The 26,572-nt window shown below is 48.7% G+C and overlaps 1 protein-coding gene across 3 annotated transcripts in view; it reads right to left on the bottom strand.

Annotated features, from left to right (window-relative positions):
• The window catches only part of LOC138283023 (E3 ubiquitin-protein ligase TRIM11-like), a 174,038-nt gene that overhangs the window by 94,118 nt on the left and 53,348 nt on the right, over positions 1 to 26,572 (bottom strand). For all 3 annotated transcript variants that reach the window (XM_069221139.1, XM_069221138.1, XM_069221141.1), the window contains exons 4-5: positions 23,775 to 23,797; positions 20,536 to 20,642 (exon numbers count right to left, since the gene is read on the bottom strand). In XM_069221139.1, coding sequence (XP_069077240.1) covers positions 20,536 to 20,642; positions 23,775 to 23,797 — 130 coding nt within the window. The remainder of the gene's footprint in view (positions 1 to 20,535; positions 20,643 to 23,774; positions 23,798 to 26,572) is intronic.

Here is a 26,572-nt window from a genome sequence, read left to right as displayed (position 1 = left end):
AGTGCACCAAAGTTCCCCTAAGGACAAAATAGTCGTGTTAGAGGGAGAATGCAAGGAAAACACAAATCAGCAATGCAACAACGATGGATTCCTGTCTGAAGGTACCTGTGGAACAAGGGGACCAAGTCCAAAAGTCACAAGCAGCTCGGAGATGGGCAGATGCCCAAGAAATGGCAGCGGTTGGTGCAAAGAAGCTCTTACTAGGCTGAAGAACTGTGAATACTGCAGGAACGACCAGGGCTAGAGACTTCCCCTTTGGAGGATGGATCCCCCACGCCTTGGAGAGTCGTGCAGAAGTGTTTTCCCGCCGGATGGACGCCAACAAGCCTTGCTACACGCAAATCGTGCGTTTGGCGTTTTTGGACGCTGCTGGGGCCCAGGAGGGACCAGGAGGTCGCAAATTGGACCTGCAGAGAGAGGGGACGTCGAGCAAGACAAGGAGCCCTCACTGGAGCAGGTAGCACCCGGAGAAGTGCCAGAAACAGGCACTACGAGGATGCGTGAAACGGTGCTCGCCGAAGTTGCACAAAGGAGTCCCACGTCGCCGGAGACCAACTTAGAAAGTCGTGCAATGCAGGTTAGAGTGCCGTGGACCCAGGCTTGGCTGTGCACGGAGGATTTCCGCCGGAAGTGCACAGGGGCCGGAGAAGCTTGCAAAGTCGCGGTTCCCAGCAATGCAGCCCAGCGAGGTGAGGCAAGGACTTACCTCCACCAAACTTGGGCTGAAGAGTCACTGGACTGTGGGGGTCACTTGGACGGTGTCGCTGGATTCGAGGGACCTCGCTCGTCGTGCTGAGAGGAGACCCAAGGGACCGGAGATGCAGCTTTTTGGTGCCTGCGGTTGCAGGGGGAAGATTCCGTCGACCCACGGGAGATTTCTTCGGAGCTTCTGGTGCAGAGAGGAGGCAGACTACCCCCACAGCATGCACAAGCAGGAAAACAGTCGAGAAGGCGGCAGGATCAGCGTTACAGAGTTGCAGTAGTCGTCTTTGCTACTATGTTGCAGGTTTGCAGGCTTCCAGCGCGGTCAGCGGTCGATTCCTTATCAGAAGGTGAAGAGGGAGATGCAGAGGAACTCGGCTGAGCTCATGCATTCGTTATCTAAAGTTTCCCCAGAGACAGAGACCCTAAATAGCCAGAAAAGAGGGTTTGGCTACCTAGGAGAGAGGAAAGGCTACTAACACCTGAAGGAGCCTATCACAAGGAGTCTCTGACGTCACCTGGTGGCACTGGCCACTCAGAGCAGTCTAGTGTGCCAGCAGCACCTCTGTTTCCAAGATGGCAGAGGTCTGGAGCACACTGGAGGAGCTCTGGACACCTCCCAGGGGAGGTGCAGGTCAGGGGAGTGGTCACTCCCCTTTCCTTTGTCCAGTTTCGCGCCAGAGCAGGGGCTAAGGGGTCCCTGAACCGGTGTAGACTGGCTTATGCAGAATTGGGCACATCTGTGCCCAACAAAGCATTTCCAGAGGCTGGGGGAGGCTACTCCTCCCCTGCCTTCACACCATTTTCCAAAGGGAGAGGGTGTCACACCCTCTCTCAGAGGAAGTTCTTTGTTCTGCCATCCTGGGCCAGGCCTGGCTGGACCCCAGGAGGGCAGCTGCCTGTCTGAGGGGTTGGCAGCAGCAGCAGCTGCAGAGAAACCCCAGGAAGGGCAGTATGGCAGTACCAGGGTCTGTGCTACAGACCACTGGGATCATGGAATTGTACCAACAATGCCAGGATGGCATAGAGGGGGCAATTCCATGATCATAGACATGTTACATGGCCATATTCGGAGTTACCATGGTGAAGCTACATATAGGTAGTGACCCATATGTAGTGCACGCGTGTAATGGTGTCCCCGCACTCACAAAGTTCAGTGAATTGGCTCTGAACAATGTGGGGGCACCTTGGCTAGTGCCAGGGTGCCCTCACACTAAGTAACTTTGCACCTAACCTTTACCAGGTAAAGGTTAGACATATAGGTGACTTATAAGTTACTTAAGTGCAGTGTAAAATGGCTGTGAAATAACGTGGACGTTATTTCACTCAGGCTGCAGTGGCAGGCCTGTGTAAGAATTGTCAGAGCTCCCTATGGGTGGCAAAAGAAATGCTGCAGCCCATAGGGATCTCCTGGAACCCCAATACCCTGGGTACCTCAGTACCATATACTAGGGGATTATAAGGGTGTTCCAGTAAGCCAATGTAAATTGGTAAAAATGGTCACTAGCCTGTCAGTGACAATTTGGAAAGAAATGAGAGAGCATAACCACTGAGGTTCTGATTAGCAGAGCCTCAGTGAGACAGTTAGTCACTACACAGGTAACACATACAGGCACACTTATGAGCACTGGGGCCCTGGGTTACCAGGGTCCCAGTGACACATACAACTAAAACAACATATATACAGTGAAAAATGGGGGTAACATGCTAGGCAAGATGGTACTTTCCTACAAGTGCCCTCAGTATGAGGATAGCAAATATACACAAGATATATATACACAATACCAAAAATATGCAGTATACTCTTAGAAAACAGTGCAAACAATGTATAGTTACAATAGGATGCAATGGGGACACATAGGGATAGGGGCAACACAAACCATATACTCCAAAAGTGGAATGCGAACCACGAATGGACCCCAAACCTATGTGACCTTGTAGAGGGTCGCTGGGACTATTAGAAAATAGTAGGGTTAGAAAAATAGCCCACCCCAAGACCCTGAAAAGTGAGTGCAAAGTGCACTAAAGTTCCCCAAAGGACATAGAAGTCGTGATAGGGGAATTCTGCAGGAAAGACACAAACCAGCAATGCAACAACAATGGATTTCCAGTCGAGGGTACCTGTGGAACAAGGGGACCAAGTCCAAAAGTCACAAGCAAGTCGGAGATGGGCAGATGCCCAGGAAATGCCAGCTGTGGGTGCAAAGAAGCTGCTACTGGACAGTAGAAGCTGAGGATTCTGCAGGAACGACAAGGGCTAGAGACTTCCCTTTTGGAGGATGGATCCCCCACACGGTGGAGAGTCGTGCAGAAGTGTTTTCCCGCCGAAAGACCGCCAACAAGCTTTGCTAGCTGCAAATCGTGCTGTTAGGGTTTTTGGATGCTGCTGTGGCCCAGGAGGGACCAGGATGTCGCCAATTGCGTCTGGGGACAGAGGGGGCGTCGAGCAAGGCAAGGAGCCCTCTCAGAAGCAGGCAGCACCCGCAGAAGTGCCAGAACAGGTACTACGAAGAGGAGTGAAACAGTCCTCACCCGAAGTTGCACAAAGGAGTCCCACGCCGCCGGAGGACAACTTAGGAAGTCGTGCAATGCAGGTTAGAGTGCCGTGGACCCAGGCTTGGCTGTGCACAAAGGATTTCCGCCGGACGTGCACAGAGGCCGGAGTAGCTGCAAAAGCCGTGGTTCCCAGCAATGCAGTCTGGCGTGGGGAGGCAAGGACTTACCTCCACCAATCTTGGACTGAAGAGTCACTGGACTGTGGGAGTCACTTGGACAGAGTTGCTGGATTCAAGGGACCTCGCTCGTCGTGCTGAGAGGAGACCCAAGGGACCGGGGATGCAGTTCTTTGGTGCCTGCGGTTGCAGGGGGAAGATTCCGTCGACCCATGGGAGATTTCTTCAGAGCTTCTAGTGCAGAGAGGAGGCAGACTACCCCCACAGCATGCACCACCAGGAAAACAGTCGAGAAGGCGGCAGGATCAGCGTTACAGAGTTGCAGTAGTCGTCTTGGCTACTGTTTTGCAGTTTTGCAGGCTTCCAGCGCGGTCAGCAGTCGATTCCTTGGCAGAAGGTGAAGAGAGAGATGCAGAGGAACTCTGATGAGCTCTTGCATTCGTTATCTGAGGAATTCCCCAAAGCAGAGACCCTAAATAGCCAGAAAAGAGGGTTTGGCTATTTAGGAGAGAGGATAGGCTGGAAACACCTGAAGGAGCCTATCAGAAGGAGTCTCTGACGTCACCTGCTGGCCTTGGCCACTCAGAGCAGTCCAGTGTGCCAGCAGCACCTCTGTTTCCAAGATGGCAGAGGTCTGGAGCACACTGGAGGAGCTCGGGGCACCTCCCAGGGGAGGTGCAGGTCAGGGGAGTGGTCACTCCCCTTTCCTTTGTCCAGTTTCGCGCCTGAGCAGGGCTGAGGGGTCCCTGAACCGTTGTAGACTGGCTTATGCAAAAATGGGCACCATCTGTGCCCATGAAAGCATTTCCAGAGGCTGGGGGAGGCTACTCCTCCCCTGCCTTAACACCTTTTTCCAAAGGGAGAGGGTGTAATACCCTCTCTCTGAGGAAGTCCTTTGTTCTGCCATCCTGGGCCAGGCCTGGCTGGACCCCAGGAGGGCAGAAACCTGTCTGAGGGGTTGGCAGTAGCAGCAGCTGCAGTGAAACCCCTGAAAAGGCAGTTTGGCAGTACCAGGGTCTGTGCTACAGACCAGTGGGATCATGGGATTGCGCCAACTATGCCAGGATGGCATAGAGGGGGCAATTCCATGATCATAGACATGTTACATGGCCATATTCGGAGTTACCATTGTGAAGCTACACAAAGGTAGTGACCTATGTGTAGTGCACACATGTAATGGTGTCCCGCACTCACAAAGTGCGGGGAATTTGTCCTGAACAATGTGGGGGCACCTTGGCTAGTGCCAGGGTGCCCACACACTAAGTAACTTTGCACCTAACCTTTACCAGGTAAAGGATAGACATATAGGTGACTTATAAGTTACTTAAGTGCAGTGAAAATGGCTGTGAAATAATGTGTGCATTATTTCACTCAGGCTGCAGTGGCAGGCTTGTGTAAGAATTGTCAGAGCTCCCTATGGGTGGCAAAAGAATTGCTGCAGCCCATAGGGATCTCCTGGAACCCCAATACCCTGGGTACCTCAGTACCATATACTAGGGGATTATAAGGGTGTTCCAGTATGCCAATGTAAATTGGTGAAAATGGTCACTAGCCTGTTAGTGACAATTTGGAAAGAAATGAGAGAGCATAACCACTGAGGTTCTGATTAGCAGAGCCTCAGTGAGACAGTTAGTCATAACACAGGTAACACATACAGGGCATACTTATGAGCACTGGGGCCCTGGTTGGCAGGGTCCCAGTGACACATACAACTAAAACAACATATATACAGCGAAAAATGGGGGTAACATGCCAGGCAAGATGGTACTTTCCTACACAACCCCGCCCCCCCAAACGAAGGACAATAAGACTAGCCATGACCTGATGAGTCTTCATTGTCTAAGTGGAAATATCTGGAGAGTCCATCTGCATTGGAGTGGGTACTCCCAGGTCTATGTTCCACTGTATAGTCCATCCCCTGTAGATATATGGACCACCTCAATAATTTAGGGTTTTCACCTTTCATTTGTTTTAGCCAAAGTAGACGTTTGTGGTCTGTCTGAACAATGAAGTGAGTGCCAAACAGGTATGGCCTCAACTTCTTCAGTGCCCAGACCACAGCAAAGGCCTCCCTCTCTATGGCAGACCAACGCTTTTCTCTAGGGGTCAACCTCCTGCTGATAATAGCAACAGGTTGATCCTGGCCCTCAGAATTAAGTTGTGATAAGACTGCCCCTACCCCTACCCCTAATTCAGATGCATCAGTTTGGACAATTAATTTCTTGGAGTAACAGGGGCTTTTCAGGACAGGTGCAGAGCACAGGGCCTGCTTCAGCTCCTCAAAAGCTTTCTGACAGCTTGCTGTCCATAATACCTTTTTAGGCATTTTCGTGGATGTGAGGTCATTAAGAGGGGCTGCAATGGAGCCATAGTTATTTATGAACCTCATGTAATACCCAGTGAGGCCTAAAAAGGCTCTCACCTGAGTCTGAGTAGTAGGGGGAACCCAATCTATAATAGTTTGGATTTTCCCCTGAAGTGGTGCAATCTGTTCTCCACCTACCAGGTGTCCCAGATAAACCACCTTCCCCTGCCCTATCTGGCACTTTGAAGCCTTGATAGTGAGGCCTGCCTTCTGCAGGGCCTCCAAAACTTTCCATAGGTGGACCAGGTGATCATCCCAGCTGGAGCTAAAGACAGCTATATCATCAAGATATGCTGCACTAAAAGCATCTAGCCCTTGCAGGACTGTATTCACCAACCTCTGAAAAGTGGCAGGTGCATTTTTCAATCCAAAAGGCATTACTGTGAATTGGTAATGTCCTCCAATGGTTGAAAATGCAGTTTTTGCTTTTGCATCTTCTGATAATTTGATCTGCCAATACCCTGCAGTCAAGTCAAAAGTGCTTAGATACTTGGCAGATGCCAGTGTATCTATGAGCTCATCTGCCCTGGGTATAGGGTGAGCATCAGTTTTGGTTACCTGGTTGAGACCTCTGTAGTCAACACAAAACAGCATTTCCTTCTTTCCATCTTTGGAATGAGGTTTTGGTACCAGTACCACAGGAGAGGCCCATGGACTTTCAGAGTGCTCAACCACTCCCAGTTCTAGCATTTTCTGCACCTCTTGCTTTATGCAGTCTCTGACATGGTCAGGCTGCCTATAGATCTTACTTTTGACAGGCAAGCTGTCTCCAGTAACTATAGTGTGCTGTAGGAGGCTGGACTGGCTTGTAGTGAGTACCAAGGGGTACTTACACCTTGCACCAGGCCCAGGTATCCCTTATTAGTGTATAGGGTGTCTAGCAGCTTAGGCTGATAGATAATGGTAGCTTAGCAGAGCAGCTTAGGCTGAACTAGGAGACGTGTGAAGCTACTACAGTACCACTAGTGCCATATGCACAGTATCATAAGAAAACACAATACACAGTTATACTAAAAATAAAGGTACTTTATTTTTATGACAATATGCCAAAAGTATCTCAGTGAGTACCCTCAGTATGAGGATAGCAAATATACACAAGATATATGTACACAATACCAAAAATATGCAGTATAGTCTTAGAAAACAGTGCAAACAATGTATAGTTACAATAGGATGCAATGGAAGCACATAGGGATAGGGGCAACACAAACCATATACTCCAAAAGTGGAATGCGAACCACGAATGGACCCCAAACCTATGTGACCTTGTAGAGGGTCGCTGGGACTATTAGAAAATAGTAAGGGTTAGAAAAATACCCCACCCCAAGACCCTGAAAAGTGAGTGCAAAGTGCACTAAAGTTCCCCCAAGGACATAGAAGTCGTGATAAGGGAATTCTGCAGGAAAGACACAAACCAGCAATGCAACAACAATGGATTTCCAGTCGAGGGTACCTGTGGAACAAGGGGACCAAGTCTAAAAGTCACAAGCAAGTCGGAGATGGGCAGATGCCCAGGAAATGCCAGCTGTGGGTGCAAAGAAGCTTCTACTGGACAGAAGAAGCTGAGGATTCTGCAGGAACGACAAGGGCTAGAGACTTCCCCTTTGGAGGATGGATCCCCCACGCCATGGAGAGTCGTGCAGAAGTGTTTTCCCGCCAAAAGGACGACAACAAGCCTTGCTAGCTGCAAGTCATGCGGTTAGCATTTTTGGATGCTGCTGTGGCCCAGGATGGACCAGAATGTCGCCAATTGCGTCTGGGGACAGAGGGGGCGTCGAGCAAGACAAGGAGCCCTCTCAGAAGCAGGCAGCACCCGCAGAACTGCCAGAACAGGCACTACGAAGAAGAGTGAAACGGTGCTCACCCGAAGTTGCACAAAGGAGTCCCACGTCGCCGGAGACCAACTTAGAAAGTCGTGCAATGCAGGTTAGAGTGCCGTGGACCCAGGCTTGGCTGTGCACAAAGGATTTCCGCCGGAAGTGCACAGAGGCCGGAGTAGCTGCAAAAGTCGCAGATCCCAGCAATGCAGTCTGGCGTGGGAAGGCAAGGACTTACCTCCACCAAACTTGGACTGAAGAGTCACGGGACTGTGAGGGTCACTTGGACAGTGTTGCTGGATTCGAGGGACCTCGCTCGTCGTGCTGAGAGGAGACCCAAGGGACCGGTGATGGAGCTTTTTGGTGCCTGCGGTTGCAGGGGGAAGATTCCGTCGACCCACGGGAGATTTCTTCAGAGCTTCCAGTGCAGAGAGGAGGCAGACTACCCCCACAGCATGCACCACCAGGAAAACAGTCGAGAAGGCGGCAGGATCAGCGTTACAGAGTTGCAGTAGTCGTCTTAGCTACTTTGTTGCAGTTTTGCAGGCTTCCAGCACGGTCAGCAGTCGATTACTTGGCAGAAGGTGAGGAGGGAGATGCAGAGGAACTCTGATGAGCTCTTGCATTCGTTACCTAAGGAATTCCCCAAAGCAGAGACCCTAAATAGCCAGAAAAGAGGGTTTGGCTACTTAGGAGAGAGGATAGGCTAGCAACACCTGAAGGAGCCTATCAGAAGGAGTCTCTGACGTCACCTGCTGGCACTGGCCACTCAGAGCAGTCCAGTGTGCCAGCAGCACCTCTCTTTCCAAGATGGCAGAGGTCTGGAGCACACTGGAGGAGCTCTGGGCACCTCCCAGGGGAGGTGCAGGTCAGGGGAGTGGTCACTCCCCTTTCCTTTGTCCAGTTTCGCGCCTAAGCAGGGCTGAGGGGTCCCTGAACCGGTGTAGACTGGCTTATGCAGAATTGGGCACATCTGTGCCCAAGAAAGCATTTCCAGAGGCTGGGGGAGGCTACTCCTCCCCTGCCTTCACACCATTTTCCAAAGGGAGAGGGTGTAACACCCCCTCTCTGAGCAAGTCCTTTGTTCTGCCATCCTGGGCCAGGCCTGGCTGGACCCCAGGAGGGCAGAAGCCTGTCCGTGGGGTTGGCAGCAGCAGCAGCTGCAGTGAAACCCCTGAAAAGGCAGTTTGGCAGTACCAGGGTTTGTGCTACAGACCACTGGGAGCATGGGATTGTGCCACATATGCCAGGATGGCATAGAGGGGGCAATTCCATGATCATAGACATGTTACATGGCCATATTCGGAGTTACCATTGTGAAGCTACACATAGGTAGTGACCTATGTGTAGTACACGCATGTAATGGTGTCCCCGCACTCACAAAGTCAGGGGAATTTGCCCTGAACAATGTGGGGGCACCTTGGCTAGTGCCAGGGTGCCCACACACTAAGTAACTTTGCACCTAACCTTTACCAGGTAAAGGTTAGACATATAGGTGACTTATAAGTTACTTAAGTGCAGTGAAAATGGCTGTGAAATAATGTGTGCATTATTTCACTCAGGCTGCAGTGGCAGACCTGTGTAGTATTTGTCAGAGCTCCCTATGGGTGGCAAAAGAAATGCTGCAGCCCATAGGGATCTCCTGGAACCCCAATACCCTGGGTACCTCAGTACTATATACTAGGGAATTATAAGGGTGTTCCAGTAAGCCAATGTGAATTGGTAAAATTGGTCACTAGCCTGTTAGTGACAATTTGAAAGAAATGAGAGAGCATAACCACTGAGGTTCTGGATAGCAGAGCCTCAGTGAGACAGTTAGTCATAACACAGGTAACACAGTCAGGCACACTTATGAGCACTGGGGCCCTGGCTGGCAGGGTCCCAGTGACACATACAACTAAAACAACATATATACAGTGAAAAATGGGGGTAACATGCCAGGCAAGATGCTACTTTCCTACACAACCCCCCCCCCAAACGAAGGACAATAAGACTAGCCATGACCTGATGAGTCTTCATTGTCTAAGTGGAAATATCTGGAGAGTCCATCTGCATTGGAGTGGGTACTCCCAGGTCTATGTTCCACTGTATAGTCCATTCCCTGTAGATATATGGACCACCTCAACAATTTAGGGTTTTCACCTTTCATTTGTTTTAGCCAAAGTAGAGGTTTGTGGTCTGTCTGAACAATGAAGTAAGTGCCAAACAGGTATGGCCTCAACTTCTTCAGTGCCCAGACCACAGCAAAGGCCTCCCTCTCAATGGCAGACCAACGCTTTTCTCTAGGGGTCAACCTCCTACTAATAAAAGCAACAGGTTGATCCTGGCCCTCAGAATTAAGTTGTGATAGGACTGCCCCTACTCCTAATTCAGATGCATCAGTTTGGACATAGAATTTTTTAGAGTAACAAAGGCTTTTCAGGACAGGTGCAGAGCACATGGCCTGCTTCAGCTCCTCAAAAGCTTTCTGACAGTTTGCTGTCCACAATACCTTTTTAGGCATTTTCTTTGAAGTGAGGTCATTAAGAGGGGCTGCAATGGAGCCATAGTTCTTTATGAACCTCCTATAGTACCCAGTGAGGCCTAAAAAGGCTCTCACCTGAGTCTGAGTAGTAGGGGGAACCCAATCCATAATTGTTTGGATTTTCCCCTGAAGTGGTGCAATCTGGTCTCCACCAACCAGGTGTCCCAGATAAACCACCTTCTCCTGCCCTATCTGGCACTTTGAAGCCTTGATAGTGAGGCCTGCCTTTTGCAGGGCCTCCAAAACTTTCCATAGGTGGACCAGGTGATCATCCCAGCTGGAGCTAAAGACAGCTATATCGTCCAGATATGCTGCACTGAAAGCCTCCAGCCCTTGCAGGACTGTATTCACCAACCTCTGAAAAGTGGCAGGTGCATTTTTCAATCCAAAAGGCCTTACTGTGAATTGGTAATGTCCTCCAATGGTTGAAAATGCAGTTTTAGGTTTAGCATCTTCTGATAATTTAATCTGCCAATACCCTGCAGTCAAGTCAAAAGTGCTTAGATACTTGGCAGATGCCAGTGTATCTATGAGCTCATCTGCCCTGGGTATAGGGTGAGCATCAGTTTTGGTTACCTGGTTGAGACCTCTGTAATCAGCACAAAACCTCATTTCTTTCTTTCCATCTTTGGAATGAGGTTTTGGCACAAGTACCACAGGAGAGGCCCATGGACTTTCAGAGTGCTCAACCACTCCTAGTTCTAACATTTTCTGGACCTCTTGCTTTATGCAGTCTCTGACATGGTCAGGCTGCCTATAGATCTTACTTTTGACAGGCAAGCTGTCTCCAGTATCTATAGTGTGCTCACACCAAGAAGTGGTACCTGGCACAGTAGAGAAGAGTTCAGAAAACTGACCCAGGAGATTTATGCAGTGGTCTTTCTGCTCAGCAGTAAGACAATCTGCCAATACAACACCTTCCACTAGAGCATCTTGTTCTGTGGAAGAGAAGAGATCAGGTAGAGGATCACTGTCTTCTTCCTGTCCCTCATCAGTTGCCATGAGCAGGGTGAGATCAGCCCTGTCATAGTAGGGTTTCAGGCGGTTGACATGGAGCACCCTAAGGGGACTCCTGGCAGTGCCTAAGTCAACCAAGTAGGTGACTTGACCCTTCTTCTCAACAATTGTGTGGGGTCCACTCCATTTATCTTGGAGTGCTCTTGGGGCCACAGGCTCCAAGACCCACACTTTCTGCCCTGGTTGGTAATGAACCAAAACAGCCTTCTGGTCATGTCATTGCTTCTGGAGCTCTTGGCTGGCCTGAAGGTTTTTACTGGCCTTTTTCATATACTCAGCCATCCTTGATCTGAGGCCTAGTACATAATCCACAATATCTTGATTTGGAGCTTTTAAAGGTTGTTCCCAACCCTCCTTGACAAGTGTGAGTGGACCCCTAACAGGGTGTCCAAAGAGGAGTTCAAAGGGGCTAAAGCCCACTCCTTTCTGGGGTACCTCCCTGTAGGCAAAAAGGAGGCATGGTAAAAGGATATCCCATCTCCTGCGGAGTTTGTCTGGGAGTCCCATAATCATGCCTTTGAGAGTTTTATTAAATCTCTCCACCAGTCCATTTGTTTGTGGATGATAGGGTGTGGTGAACTTGTATGTCACCCCACACTCTTTCCACATGGCCTTCAAGTAAGCAGACATGAAATTGCTTCCTCTGTCTGAAACTACCTCTTTTGGGAAGCCCACCCTGGAAAAGATTCCCAGGAGGGCCTTTGCCACTGCAGGAGCTGTAGTGGTCCTTAGAGGAATTGCCTCAGGATATCTTGTGGCATGGTCCACTACCACCAAGATAAACCTATTGCCTGAAGCAGTAGGAGGGTCAAGGGGGCCAACTATGTCAACCCCTACCCTTTCAAAGGGAACCCCAACCACAGGCAGTGGAATAAGGGGTGCCTTTGGTGTGCCACCTGTCTTGCCACTGGCTTGACAGGTTTCACAGGACTTACAAAAATCTTTTGTGTCCTCAGACATCCTAGGCCAATGAATCAAGGGAACAAGCCTGTCCCAAGTTTTCATTTGCCCTAAATGTCCAGCAAGGGGAATGTCATGAGCAAGAGTTAGGAGGAACTTTCTGTACTCCTGAGGAATCACTAATCTCCTGGCAGCTCCAAGTTTTAGGATCCCTTGCTTCAGTGTACAAGAGGTTGTCCTCCCAGTAAACTCTGTGAGAGTCACTGACATCCCCATTTGCTTGTTTGACAGCTTGCTGTCTTACACCCTCTAAGGTGGGACAGGTTTGCTGTGCCACACTCAGCTCCTCCCTGGCAGGCCCCCCTTCACCCAAAAGCTCAGCAGTGTCTGCTTCCAGCTCCTCTGGTGTAGGTTCTGCACAGGGTGGAAACTCTTCTTCCTCAGAAGAAGAATCCACTGTAGAGGGAGGGATAGTAGGAAGTGCTTTACTTCTACTAGCCCTAGCTTTAGGGAGCACTTGGTCCATTGTTCCAGGATCCAAGCTTCCCTTTCCTTTTTGCTTTTTGGCCTGAGCCCTGGTTAAAGCAAAAATATGCCCTGGGATGCCCAGCATTGCTGCATGGGCCTCCAAATCCACATCTGACCAAGCTGATGTCTCCAAATCATTCCCTAGTAGACAGTCTACAGGCAAATCTGAGGCTACCACAACTTTCTTTGGACCAGTAAACCCCCCCCAGTTGAGATTTACAACAGCCATGGGGTGGCTAAGTATGTTGTTGTGAGCATCGGTTACTTGGTACTGGTGACAAAGTAGGTGTTGTTCAGGGTGTACCAGTTTCTCAATCACCATTGTGACACTGGCACCTGTGTCCCTGTAGGCCTGGACCTCAACACCATTTATTAGGGGTAGTTGCTTGTACTTATCCATGTTAAGGGGACAAGCAACCAAGGTGGCTAAATCAATAGCCCCCTCAGAGATAACACAGCCTCTGTGGTCTCCCTAATCAGACCAACCCCAACTAAGTTACCAAAAGTGAGCCCAGCTACTCCCTTGGATTGGCTATTAGTAGGTTTGCTCCCACCACCACTGCTATTAGTAGGGACACTAGGTGTAGCAGTAGGGGTTGTAGTGGTAGGAGGCTTGGTGCTTTTCTTTGAACAACTGGGATCTGTTGTCCAATGGCCTTTTATCTTACATAAATAGCACCATGGTTTATTTTCCTTATTTTGATAAGAAGAGGATTTAGGCCCACCACCCCCACCAGAGTGTTTTTGTGGACCTGATGAAGACTCATTTTTAGATTTGTCCCCACCTTTGTCTGAAGGCTTACCATCCTTCTTCTTGCCATCTTTGTCACCCCCTGTATGAACTTTTCTGTTCACCCTTGTTCTGACCCATTTGTCTGCCTTCTTTCCCAATTCTTGGGGAGAGGTCAGATCAGAGTCTACCAGGTACTGGTGCAACAAATCAGACACACAATTATTAAGAATATGCTCTCTCAGGATTAAGTTGTACAGGCTTTCATAGTCAGTCACTTTACTGCCATGTAACCACCCCTCCAAGGCCTTCACTGAATGGTCAATGAAATCAACCCAGTCTTGTGAAGACTCCTTTTTGGTCTCTCTGAACTTTATCCTGTATTGTTCAGTGGTTAAGCCATAACCATCAAGGAGTGCATTCTTAAGAATAGTGAAATTGTTGGCATCACTTTTTTCACAGTAAGGAGTCTATCCCTACCCTTACCACTAAATGATAGCCATAGGATAGCAGCCCACTGCCTTTGAGGGACATCTTGAACAACACAAGCCCTCTCAAGTGCAGCAAACCACTTGTTAATGTCATCCCCCTCCTTATAAGGGGGAACTATCTTATGCAGATTCCTGGAATCATGCTCTTTTACAGGATGACTATGGGGAATACTGCTGCTGCCACCATGGGTTTCTAAACCCAGTTTCTGTCTTTCTCTTTCTATCTCTAGAGACTGCCTATCTAAATCCAGCTGTTGCTTTTTGAGCTTCAGCCTGGATTCCTCCACTCTCAATCTATTGAGCTCCCTTTCTAACACTCTGTCATCAGGGTGGTTGGGAGGGACATGTCTTGAAACAGAAGTATGCTGAGAATGGACAGAAGGAGACCTATCCCTTACAGAAGCCACCCTAACAGCTTGGCTAACAGTGTAATGAGAGAGCACACCATCTGTATGATGTGACCCATCCTCTGTACCAACTATGCTAGACTGTCTAGTAATGGGCAGGCTAGGAAGTTTCCTTCCTGAATCTATCTCTAGGGGAGTCCCTGGATCAGATTGGGAACCATTAGCTACTTTTTCAACAGATGGGGCCCTTCTGGCCTTATCTTGTTCTCTAAGCATGTTAAGCAACAATTCCAAAGAAGGATTCTTCCCTACACTCAAACCTCTTTCTATGCAGAGACTCCTTGCTCCTTTCCAGCTAAGGTGATCATATGCAATTTTGGACAGATCAACTGTTTGACCTGTACCAGACATTTTTAGAAAGAGTTAAGTGATAGAAAAAGTGAAGAAAAGGTTTTTCAGAACTTTTGGAAAGACAGAAAAAACTTTTAAAACTTTTTAAGAACTTTAGAAAGTTTAGATGTACTTTTCAGCACTTAGAAAAGAGTGAAAAGAGGAAATGCAAAACTTTTTAGCTATGTGTACACACACTGAACTTGTTTTGTATATTTTTCTCTTATGAAAAGTACAATGTCAAGAGTGGTAAGTAGTCTCAAAGCACTTATCCCACCGCTGCACAACCAATGTAGGAGGCTGGACTGGCTTGTAGTGAGTACCAAGGGGTACTTACACCTTGCACCAGGCCCAGGTATCCCTTATTAGTGTATAGGGTGTCTAGCAGCTTAGGCTGATAGATAATGGTAGCTTAGCAGAGCAGCTTAGGCTGAACTAGGAGACGTGTGAAGCTACTACAGTACCACTAGTGCCATATGCACAGTATCATAAGAAAACACAATACACAGTTATTCAAAAAATAAAGGTACTTTATTTTTATGACAATATGCCAAAAGTATCTCAGTGAGTACCCTCAGTATGAGGATAGCAAATATACACAAGATATCTGTACACAATACCAAAAATATGCAGTATAGTCTTAGAAAACAGTGCAAACAATGTATAGTTACAATAGGATGCAATGGAAGAACATAGGGATAGGGGCAACACAAACCATATACTCCAAAAGCGGAATGCGAACCCCGAATGGACCCCAAACCTATGTGACCTTGTAGAGGGTCGCTGGGACTATTAGAAAATAGTAAGGGTTAGAAAAATACCCCACCCCAAGACCCTGAAAAGTGAGTGCAAAGTGCACTAAAGTTCCCCCAAGGACATAGAAGTCGTGATAAGGGAATTCTGCAGGAAAGACACAAACCAGCAATGCAACAACGATGGATTTCAAGTCGAGGGTACCCGTGAAACAAGGAGACCAAGTCCAAAAGTCACAAGCAAGTCGGAGATGGGCAGATGCCTAGGAAATGCCAGCTGTGGGTGCAAAGAAGCTTCTACTGGACAGAAGAATCTGAGGATTCTGCAGGAACGACAAGGGCTAGAGACTTCCCCTTTGGAGGATGGATCCCCCACGCCGTGGAGAGTCGTGCAGAAGTGTTTTCCCGCCGAAAGGACGCCAACAAGCCTTGCTAGCTGCAAGTCGTCCGGTTAGCGTTTTTGGATGCTGCTGTGGCCCAGGATAGACCAGGATGTCGCCAATTGCGTCTGGGGACAGAGGGGGCGTCGAGCAAGACAAGGAGCCCTCTCAGAAGCAGGCAGCACCCGCAGAAGTGCCAGAACAGGCACTACGAAGAAGAGTGAAACGGTGCTCACCCGAAGTTGCACAAAGGAGTCCCACGTCGCCGGAGACCAACTTAGAAAGTCGTGCAATGCAGGTTAGAGTGCCGTGGACCCAGGCTTGGCTGTGCACAAAGGATTTCCGCCGGAAGTGCACAGAGGCCGGAGTAGCTGCAAAAGTCGCGGTTCCCAGCAATGCAGTCTGGCGTGGGGAGGCAAGGACTTACCTCCACCAAACTTGGACTGAAGAGTCACTGGACTGTGAGGGTCACTTGGACAGTGTTGCTGGATTCGAGGGACCTCGCTCGTCGTGCTGATAGGAGACCCAAGGGACCGGTGATGCAGCTTTTTGGTGCCTGCGGTTGCAGGGGGACGATTCCGTCGACCCACGGGAGATTTCTTCGGAGCTTCTAGTGCAAAGAGTAGGCAGACTACCCCCACAGCATGCACCACCAGGAAAACAGTCGAGAAGGCGGCAGGATCAGCGTTACAGAGTTGCAGTAGTCGTCTTTGCTACTTTGTTGCAGTTTTGCAGGCTTCCAGCGCGGTCAGCAGTCGATTCCTTGGCATAAGGTGAAGAGAGAGATGCAGAGGAGCTCTGATGAGCTCTTGCATTCATTATCTAAGGAATTCCCCAGAGCAGAGACCCTAAATAGCCAGAAAAGAGGGTTTGGCTACTTAGGAGAGAGGATAGGCTAGCAACACCTGAAGGAGCCTATCAGAAGGAGTCTCTGACGTCACCTGCTGGCCCTGGCCACTCAGAGCAGTCCAGTGTGCCAGCAGCACCTCTGTTTCCAAAATGGCAGAGGTCTGGAGCACACTGGAGGAGCTCTGGGCACCTCCCAGGGGAGGTGCAGGTCAGGGGAGTGGTCACTCCCCTTTCCTTTGTCCAGTTTCGCGCCAGAGCAGGGCTGAGGGGTCCCTGAACCGGTGTAGACTGGCTTATGCAAAAATGGGCACCATCTGTGCCCATTAAAGCATTTCCAGAGGCTGGGGGAGGCTACTCCTCCCTTGCCTTAACACCTTTTTCCAAAGGGAGAGGGTGTAACACCCTCTCTCAGAGGAAGTCCTTTGTTCTGACATCCTGGGCCAAGCCTGGCTGGACCCCAGGAGGGCAGAAACCTGTCTGAGGGGTTGGCAGCAGCAGCAGCTGCAGTGAAACCCCTGAAAAGGCAGTTTGGCAGTACCAGGGTCTGTGCTAGAGACCCGTGGGATCATGGAATTGTGCCAACAATGCCAGGATGGCATAGAGGGGGCAATTCCATGATCTTAGACATGTTACATGGCCATATTCGGAGTTACCATTGTGAAGCTACACATAGGTAGTGACCTATATGTAGTGCACGCGTGTGATGGTGTCCCCGCACTCACAAAGTCCGGGGAATTGGCCCTGAACAATGTGGGGGCACCTTGGCTAGTGCCAGGGTGCCCACACACTAAGTAACTTAGCACCCAGCCTTTACTAGGTAAAGGTTAGACATATAGGTGACTTATAAGTTACTTAAGTGCAGTGAAAATGGCTGTGAAATGATGTGTGCATTATTTCACTCAGGCTGCAGTGGCAGGCCTGTGTAAGAATTGTCAGAGCTCCCTATGGGTGGCAAAAGAAATGCTGCAGCCCATAGGGATCTCCTGGAACCCCAATACCCTGGGTACCTCAGTACCATATACTAGGGAATTATAAGGGTGTTCCAGTATGCCAATGTAAATTGGTGAAAATGGTCACTAGCCTGTTAGTGACAATTTGGAAAGAAATGAGAGAGCATAACCACTGAGGTTCTGATTAACAGAGCCTCAGTGAGACAGTTAGTCATAACACAGGTAACACATACAGGTCACACTTATGAGCACTGGGGCCCTGGCTGGCAGGGTCCCAGTGACACATGCAACTAAAACAACATATATACAGTGAAAAATGGGGGTAACATGCCAGGCAAGATGGTACTTTCCTACATGTACATTAAAAAACACTATACAGCACCTACCTGGAGGCAGCACACTGTACTGTGCAATATACTGCACAGCACCTACCTGGAAGGAGCAGACTGTACTGTACATCACACTGTAGAATACAGCACCTACATGGAAGGACCACACTGTAGAATACACTGCACTACACAGCACCTACCAGGTAGGAACACACTGTCCTGTAGAATACACTGCACTACACAGCACCTACTGGGTAGGAACACACTGTCCTGTAGAATACAGTGCACTATACAGCACCTACCTGGAAGGAGCACAGCGTACTGTACAATGCACTGCACTAACAGCACCTACCTGGAAAGAACACATAGTTCAATAAACTGCACTATACCTCACCTATCTGTAAAGAGCACACAGTACAGTACACTGCACTACACAGCACCTAACTGGAAGGGGCACACTCTACTGTACAATAGACTGTACGACACAGCACCTACCAGGAAGAAGAACACTGTACTGTACAACGCACTGCACTACACAGCAGAAATCTGGAAGGAGCACACTGTACAATACACTGCACTATAGAAGGAGTACACTGTACTGTGGAATACACTGCACCACACAGCACCTACCTGGAAGGAGCAGACAGTACTGTACAATACACTGCACTACACAGCAGCAATTTGGAAGGAGCACACTGTACTGTACAATACACCACACTGCACAGCACCTACCTGGAAGAACAACACTGTAGAATAAACTGCACTAACCAACACCTACCTGGAAGGAGCACACTGTACTGTACAATACACTACACTGCACAGCACTACCTGGAAGGACCACACTGTAGAATAAACCGCACTAACCAGCACCTACCTAGAAGGTGCACACTGTACTGTACAATACATTTCACGATAAAACACCTATCTGGAAAGAACACATAGTACAATAATTGCACTATATTGCACTTACCTGTAAAGAGCAGACTGAGCAATACACTGCACTACACAGTACCTACCCGGTAGGAGCACAACATACTATACAATACACTGCACTACACAGCACCTACCTTGAAGGAGAACACTGTACAATATGTTGCACTACACAGCACCCACCTGGGAGGACCCCACTGTACTGTATAATAGACTGCACTACACAGCCCCAGACCTGAAGGAACACAAAGTACAATAAACTGCACTATACTGCACCTACCTGTAAAGACCACACTGAGCGATACATTGCAGTACAGAGCACCTACATGGAAGGAGCACACTATACTGTACAATACACTGCACTAACAGCACCTACCTAGAAGGAGCACATTGTACTGTACAATACACTACACTAACAGCACCTACCTGATAGGAGCATACTGTACTGTACAATACACTGCACTAACAGCACCTACCTGGAAGGAGCACACTGTACTGTGCAATACACTGCACCACAGAGCACCAACCTGGATGGACAACACTGCACTACACAGCACCTACCTGGAGGGAGAACACTGTACTGTGGGATAGTGCACCCTGCTTTAGGGCTGTGAGGCCTGCTAGGGAGGTGACTTACCTATGCCACAGGCAGTGGTTTGTGGGCATGGCATCCTGAGGGGGATGCCATGTCAACTTTACCTTTTTCTTCCCACCAGCACACACAAGTTGCATTGGCAGTGACATGTGTTTGGTGAGGGGTCCCTTAGGGTGGCACAATATATGCAGCAGCCCTTAGGGACCCTCCCTGCTCACAGAGCCCTTGGTACCACTGAGACCTTTTACAAGGGACTTAGCTGTGGGCCAGGGGTGTGCCAATTGTGGAACAATGGTACAGTTTTAGGGAAAGAACGCAGGCGCTGGGGCCTGGTTAGCAGGATCCCAACACACACTTAGTCAAGTTGGCATTAGATATCAGGCAAAAAGAGTGGGGGTGGGTACTGCAAACAAGGGGCCAGCTTCCTACAACTAGAGAAAACACTACACAAGACAGCACATAGTTCTAAGCAGGATACAGCACTAGACAGCACAACAGAATAGACAGTGAACTATTTCACAAAACGCTGCACCAAACAGCAGTTGCACAGGAGAGCACACTGCATTACACAGAACACTATACTACACTGTCCACAGTGCTGCACTAGACAGTATACTGTAGTAAATGATACAACTGCAGCATCATCTCTATTCCCAACCAAATCCTCTTATCTTCTGAACACAGCTCAAGACTTTTCTGCTAATGCAGAACTTTAATCTTGGTTAACCTTCACTTTTGTGGCCCCCCCTTACTTCATTCTGGATACTGACTCTCGGTTGGTTACCTCACGAGCGCGTGCACTTCCTTCTGAAGCCGCTGATTGCACTTTTACAAATGGTCTCAAGCAATGCACCACCCTCTCTAAAGCTGCCCCACCGCTGGTAGTGGTATCAGGGGAGCCTTGGGTTTGCCTCCTCCCTTGCCACTGGCTTGGCAGGTCACACAGGAGCGACAAACCTCCTTGACCTCCTCTGACATCTGGGACCAGTAGAAGTGGTTGACCAGCCTCTCCCAGGTCTCGGTCACCCCCAGATGCCCAGCCAAGGGGATATCATGGACAATGTTAAGGAGGAACTCCCTGTACTGCTGAGGGACCATCAGCACGGCTCAGGAGTTAGCACAGCCGAGGGGGTCAGTGTGTAACCCTGCACTCGACAAATTGTCAACCAGGTCTTTCCACAGTAAAAGCTGTAGCTGTAGCTGGTGGAGGCTGAAGGTCTCAGTGTGGACACCAACATATAATTACATTCAGCACAACTCTATTTACCTCTATATTTCTTTATGTCCTCTTCAGGTTTCAGAGTTATCATAACCTCTTCTTCCCTTGTTTTCTTCATCTCACTCTCCGGACCCTGAAACTTCACCTTCTTACACCTGAAGGACACACAAATCATTTTAGTGTTACAGACGACTCGGAGACTACAGAATCTGAAAAGGAACTGCACAAACACCCTGTGTTTGGAAATAGAATACTGTAATTTACAGGAGCACCTGCAGGACAGCAGTTGGTGTGTCTCACTACACACACACACACACCAACAACTCTGGGGGGCATCCACAAGTGTCACACATTATCCCTTCTACTATGCACACCCCTCTGCTCAGAACCTTGCAGGGATTAGCACATGATAATACAAGCTTCAGGATCTCAGGGGAAACAGTGAAAAACTCAGCAACTAACACACATGACCACTCTCTCTCCACCTCCCTTCCTGTCTATTTATCTGATTATCTGTATAACTCTTTCTTCTTCTCTCACATCACTTAGTGTTCCTCGCTCTCTCTGGTCCTCTCTTTCAGAAAGCTCCAGATATCGCAAAGGTATCTGTAAGGAAATGCCTCCTTGGCATGGTTACCCCCTGACTTTTTGCCTTTGCTGATGCTAAGTTTTGATTTGAAAGTGTGCTGAGGCCTGCTAACCAGGCTCCAGCACCAGTGTTCTTTCCCTAACCTGTACTTTTGTTTCCACAATTGGCACACCCTGGCATCCAGGTAAGTCGCTTGTAACTGGTACCCCTGGTACAAAGGGCCCTGATTCCAGGGAAGGTCTCTAAGGGCTGCAGCATATCTTATGCCACCCTGGGGACCCCTCACTCAGCACAGACACACTGCTTGCCAGCTTGTGTGTGCTAGTGGGGATAAAAAGACTAAGTCGACATGGCACTCCCCTCAGGGTGCCATGCGAACCTCACACTGCCTACAGGTATAGATAAGTCACCCCTCTAGCAGGCCTTACAGCCCTAAGGCAGGGTGCACTATACCATAGGTGAGGGCACAAGTGCATGAGCACTGTGCCCCTACAGTGTCTAAGCAAAACCTTAGGCATTGTAAGTGCAGGGTAGCCATAAGAGTATATGGTCCTGGAGTCTGTCATGCACGAACTTCACAGCACCATTATGGCTACACTGAAAACTGTGAAGTTTGGTATCAAACTTCTCAGCACAATAAATGACCACTGATGCCAGTGTACATTTTATTGTAACATACACCCCAGAGGGCACCTTAGAGGTGCCCCCTGAAACCTTAACCGACTATCCGTGTAGGCTGACTAGTTTTAGCAGCCTGCCACACACCAGACATGTTGCTGGCCACATGGGGAGAGTGCCTTTGTCACTCCGGTTGCAACCACTTGCTGTAGGTCAGGCTGTTCATACCAGGGGTAAAGGATGGATTGCTAGCAATTGGAGTCAAGGGCGAGGGAAATATAGTAAAGATTTTCCTTGTTGCCACCCGGTCCCACGTTCTCCTAAGTGAGTGGGTGATTGGAGAAGAATATAAATCTCAGGGATGTTGCGGGTGGGATAGGAAGGGGATCTTCCACAGGGATGTGCCTGCGAGGGCCCTATAAATAAACAGCCACCTTTTCGGACTCGTCTCTCGACCACTCTACTAAATAGTAGAGTTGGGTGGCTTGAAAATAGTGCAGTAGGTTAGGCACTCCCAGACTTCCTTGTGCTGCCGATTGATAGCATAGGGAGGCCGCCTCCCTGCTCAAATGAAATGGTAAAAATCTTTCTGTAAAGATTAAAGCGTTCCCGGGAGAGGCTCGACCGGTAGGGTTAGGAAAAGGTATAAGATTTGCAGAAGGATCATCATTTTAAGGGCAGCAATGAGGCCCAGCCATGAAATCAGGGGTGATTGTCATTTGGCCAGGCTGCATTGTACTCGCTGTACCAATAAGCGGTAGTTAATAGGGGTAGTGTCGGAGATGATCGGAGCAAACTTGAGCCCTAGATAAGGGATGCTCTGTCTATGCCAACATATTGGAAACTGCCTTTCCAGATACTGATGGTCAACAAGAGGGACCGAAATATGAAGGGCTTGGGATTTCTGAAAATTTACGCGGAAGCCGGAGGTCTTCCCGAACTCCTCTATCTCCTGCAGAAGAGCCGGAAAGGCCCTCTTGGGATTATTATTTAAGGAGACTAAAACATCATCCACGTATAAAGCCAAGGTGTGCATGTTGCCTTCAAATGTCACACCCGTTATATTTGGATTAGATCGTACTCTGTGTAAACTGCTCCAATAGTAAGGGTGACAAAGGGCAACCCTGTCTGGTGCCTCTGCATATGGGAAATGATTGGGAGGATTGTCAGTTCACCCACACCGTCGCCCACGGTTTGCTATAGGTGCTATGGATCCATGTGAGAAACAGAGGGCCGAAACCAAAGTGGGTTAATGTTGTTGTCAGTTAAGGCCAATGCTCTCTGATGAAGGACTTCTCCACGTCCAGGGTTAAAAGCATAATGTCCCTACGAACCCGATCTGCCTTATTTATTAAGTCAAGAATGCGTTTCGTGTGTCCCCACGTTGGGGGTGTCTCACAAATCCATTTTGGTCTGGCTCAATCAGACCCGGTATAGCTAGAATAGCGGTTAGCATCAGCAAGCTTTCTAGGATCAGTCAGCTTACTGTCAACCAGGTACTGGTGCAGCTCTGTAGAACAAATACTGAGCATATGCTCTCTCAGAATCAAATCATATAATCCTTTGTAATCATTTATTTTGTTGCCCCGCACCCAACCATTCAGTGCCTTATTGGAGAAATCAAAACAGTCTACCCCGGTCTGTGTGGAAAGTCTGGTGCTGTCCCTAAACCTCTGACGGTATTTTTCAGGGGTCAGTCCAAACGTGGGCAGTAGAGCGGCTTTCTTGGGTTCATAGACATTCTGATCATGTGGAGGGTGAAGGAGGTCTTGAGTATGCTGTGATTGTGGAAAACTTGAGGTAGTTTCTGTGGACAAAAGTGATTTTTGTGGACATGAGCGTGTTTTCCTGGGCTCAGGGGGTATTTTCATAAAACTTTGAGTTCCAGGATAGGCAGAGGGGACTCAACACTGTTGGGAAGACAGGAGAGTAGCCACGAGATGGTCTACATATAATAATTGTATGAGGTAGTACTGCTCGGGCAGCAGAGTGGATTTGTGTGAGCTCAGTACTGACATTTCCACACTGCAGCCAGATCTGCTCCTTACACACTGAGAAGAGAACAATAAACCAACCTTACCTGTCCAGGGCACTTCTAACATCCTGCAAAACAGAAGAACAGGCAGAAGGACATCAGTTTCCACAACAGATTTCAAATTCTGGCAGACGTTTAGGTACAATATAAGTTGTGAAATTCAAGTTCAGTTACACACCGGGGAGTAAGTTCTGAATAGGGTCACATGACAGCACAGCTTGTGATATCCCAAATGGTCCCACAAGACAGCAGAACTTTGGAATTCTGAATGAGGGCAGATGACAGTACAATCTGATATATTCTGAATGCATCATGTATTATAGTCTAGAGTTCCTGAGATCAGATGCCAGACCCGTTATAACTCCTGCATCACTTGAGAAACAACTAGTGTCTATACCCAATGTATACCACGCCAAAAATACTTCTAACGCACTTCTATGGGATTAAATGTAAATAAACAAGGACTTTGGATAAATCACGGGATAAGATCCTTAGGTCTCTTGTTTCTGTTAGAAAATGTCCACTTATACAAGCTGCAGCACTAGAACTGGGTATAACCAGTACTCAGGAAAAAGCCCTTGTGTCTATATACCGTGGGGTTTTAGTGAAAAACAGGAGGCTGCAAATGCTCTCTGAGAACTGATCACACTTGAACCGGAACAGTCTCAGTCATCAGATTATGTTCTATGTATAAAACTGGACGTCCCTCTGAACTGTTTCAATTTGAAGAACAAATTATGAAATGAATGGACGGAAGAAATTCTATGTCATGACCAGAGGGGAGGATTATGCTTTTCTTCCTTCGCTGTAATCAATGGCAGCCATATTCAAACTTTATGATAAACTACAAATCCCAAGAACCTTTGGGAATGGAAAAGACAAAACATCCGATCAAACATAGACCTTAGTCTAATCAGATCCCAGCAGAGACCCATACAGTCGACTTTGGACCAATTGGCACTTTGCAGTGCTTTCGCTGTATATTCTGGTGTTCACTTGAAAACTAGTGCAGTGCCGCCTCCTTCCTCACTTGCACCTAATTTTAGCAGACATGGAGGTTTCCAGGGATCAGCAGTCGAAAGGGGACCCCTTAGAGTTCCTGCCCTGAGACGATGAATTTTATGAGGCGGTAGATGCCTTAATTTACCAGGCAGTTGCTGGGGCCATGGGCTCCTTGGAACAGCACCTGGTGGATCAAGTTGCGCGTGCCTGCACCCATATCTCTAATCCCATGAAGGAGCCCACTGCACCCTCTGGGATCTTAGGCACCTTCCATTCTGCCCCAAATCCAGACCATGTGCCTGCCAAGCTTCCTCGCAAGGATGGCATTGACTATGATGCTTCTGCTCTCCTTAAGCAAGCTTTCTTGGCTACCCCCCGCCAATCCCGGGTCCTACTGAACCAGCCCTGGAATCCCCATGCCCTATTTCCCCAGACCCTCAAGATGATGAGTCCCCTGTGGACTCAGATGATGAAGCAGGGTCCTCCAGACCTTGGCATCCATCCATCCCTTACTCTGCAAACCCAGAGGCCCAGGGCTTGGACATTTCCTGACCCCGATGACATCCTCTACCCTTGCTCCTCTGAGTGGGCTCTGGCAGAAAAGGTAGCCAGCTATGTGGTGGTTCACCTTAGGAAGCCCCTGGAGAAAGAAGCCTGCAGCTGCTTTCCGGCCGAATGTCACTGCCCTGGCTTGTAGGGTAAAGTTGCCAGACTCCCGACATTGACTCTAGAATGGCCACTTCCCTGTCAAAATTCATAAAAGACCCGAAAAAGACCATATTCTATTCCTGGAGGGCTTGTCAGGATAAGCTTTTGAATACTATTGCCCCTTACCAAGATCGTTGATACAAATGAAGACGCCAAGGCCACAAGTGCCCTTATTTCACCGGAGGCCCTTTCAGGGTGGGCACGTCACGCTATCATCTTCTTAGGTAATGCTAATTGCACGTCGTTCACACAGTGCTGCCACTCCCTTTTGATTAAGATGGACCCAAAGTACCGGGACAATGCGACCATGGAGGTGGGGCTTATCACCCAAGGGTACCCTTTATCAGACTCTCCCCAGACTAGGCCAGGTCCTCCATAAAGAAAGTCTTTAACCCTCAGGTTTTCTAGGGGGCTGGTCATGGCGGAGGCCGCTTGGTCAGCCACACACTTTCCCAATACCCTCCCAGCGGGCAAGACTCCAGACGAAGCTCCTTTCAGGACCAGACCAGATTCACCAACTTCTACCCCACCAGAGGGCAACATATCCAGGGCAGAGGATTCAAAGGGAGCTCCGCTTCCTCCAGTTCTGCTGAGTGCTCATCCTTCCTCTCTTATAAAAGTGGGGTCAGGCGGGGGTTTTTCCTCCAGGCCTAGAGATCCTTTACAGCAGTTGCTTGGGTTTTACAAATGACCCAAGATTTCCAAATAGAAATCTATGGTGTCCCTCATCAGGAACCATGGCCTTGTCCCCTTCAGTTTTTCTCCCGAGAGGCAGCCCTCATGGACGAGGACGTCTCTTCCTACTGGATAAAGGGGCTATTAGCCGGATGGTCCCACATCTCCATAGGTTCATCAGCAACATCTTTCTGGTGGACAAAAGCAATGAAGGACAACACCCAGTCATCAACGAATGAGAATTCAATGACTGGCTTGTCTACTACGATTTCAAGATGGTGGGGATCCACTTCCTCAAAGACATGTTACGTCCCTCAGACTGGTTGGTCCGCTTGGACCTCAAAAACGTGTACCCATTGATTCCAATTTTTTCCCTGTATTGAAGGTTCCCCCAGTATGTTTGGTGCCAACAAACGTTCAAATTTTTCACTTTGTCTCCTATGCCCCTAGTGCTTCAC

Source organism: Pleurodeles waltl, chromosome 2_2 (genome assembly GCF_031143425.1).
Source record: "Pleurodeles waltl isolate 20211129_DDA chromosome 2_2, aPleWal1.hap1.20221129, whole genome shotgun sequence".
NCBI classification, from domain to species: Eukaryota; Metazoa; Chordata; class Amphibia; order Caudata; family Salamandridae; genus Pleurodeles; species Pleurodeles waltl.
Note: the sequence above shows the minus strand (reverse complement) of the source record. Positions and strands in the feature narration are given on the sequence as shown.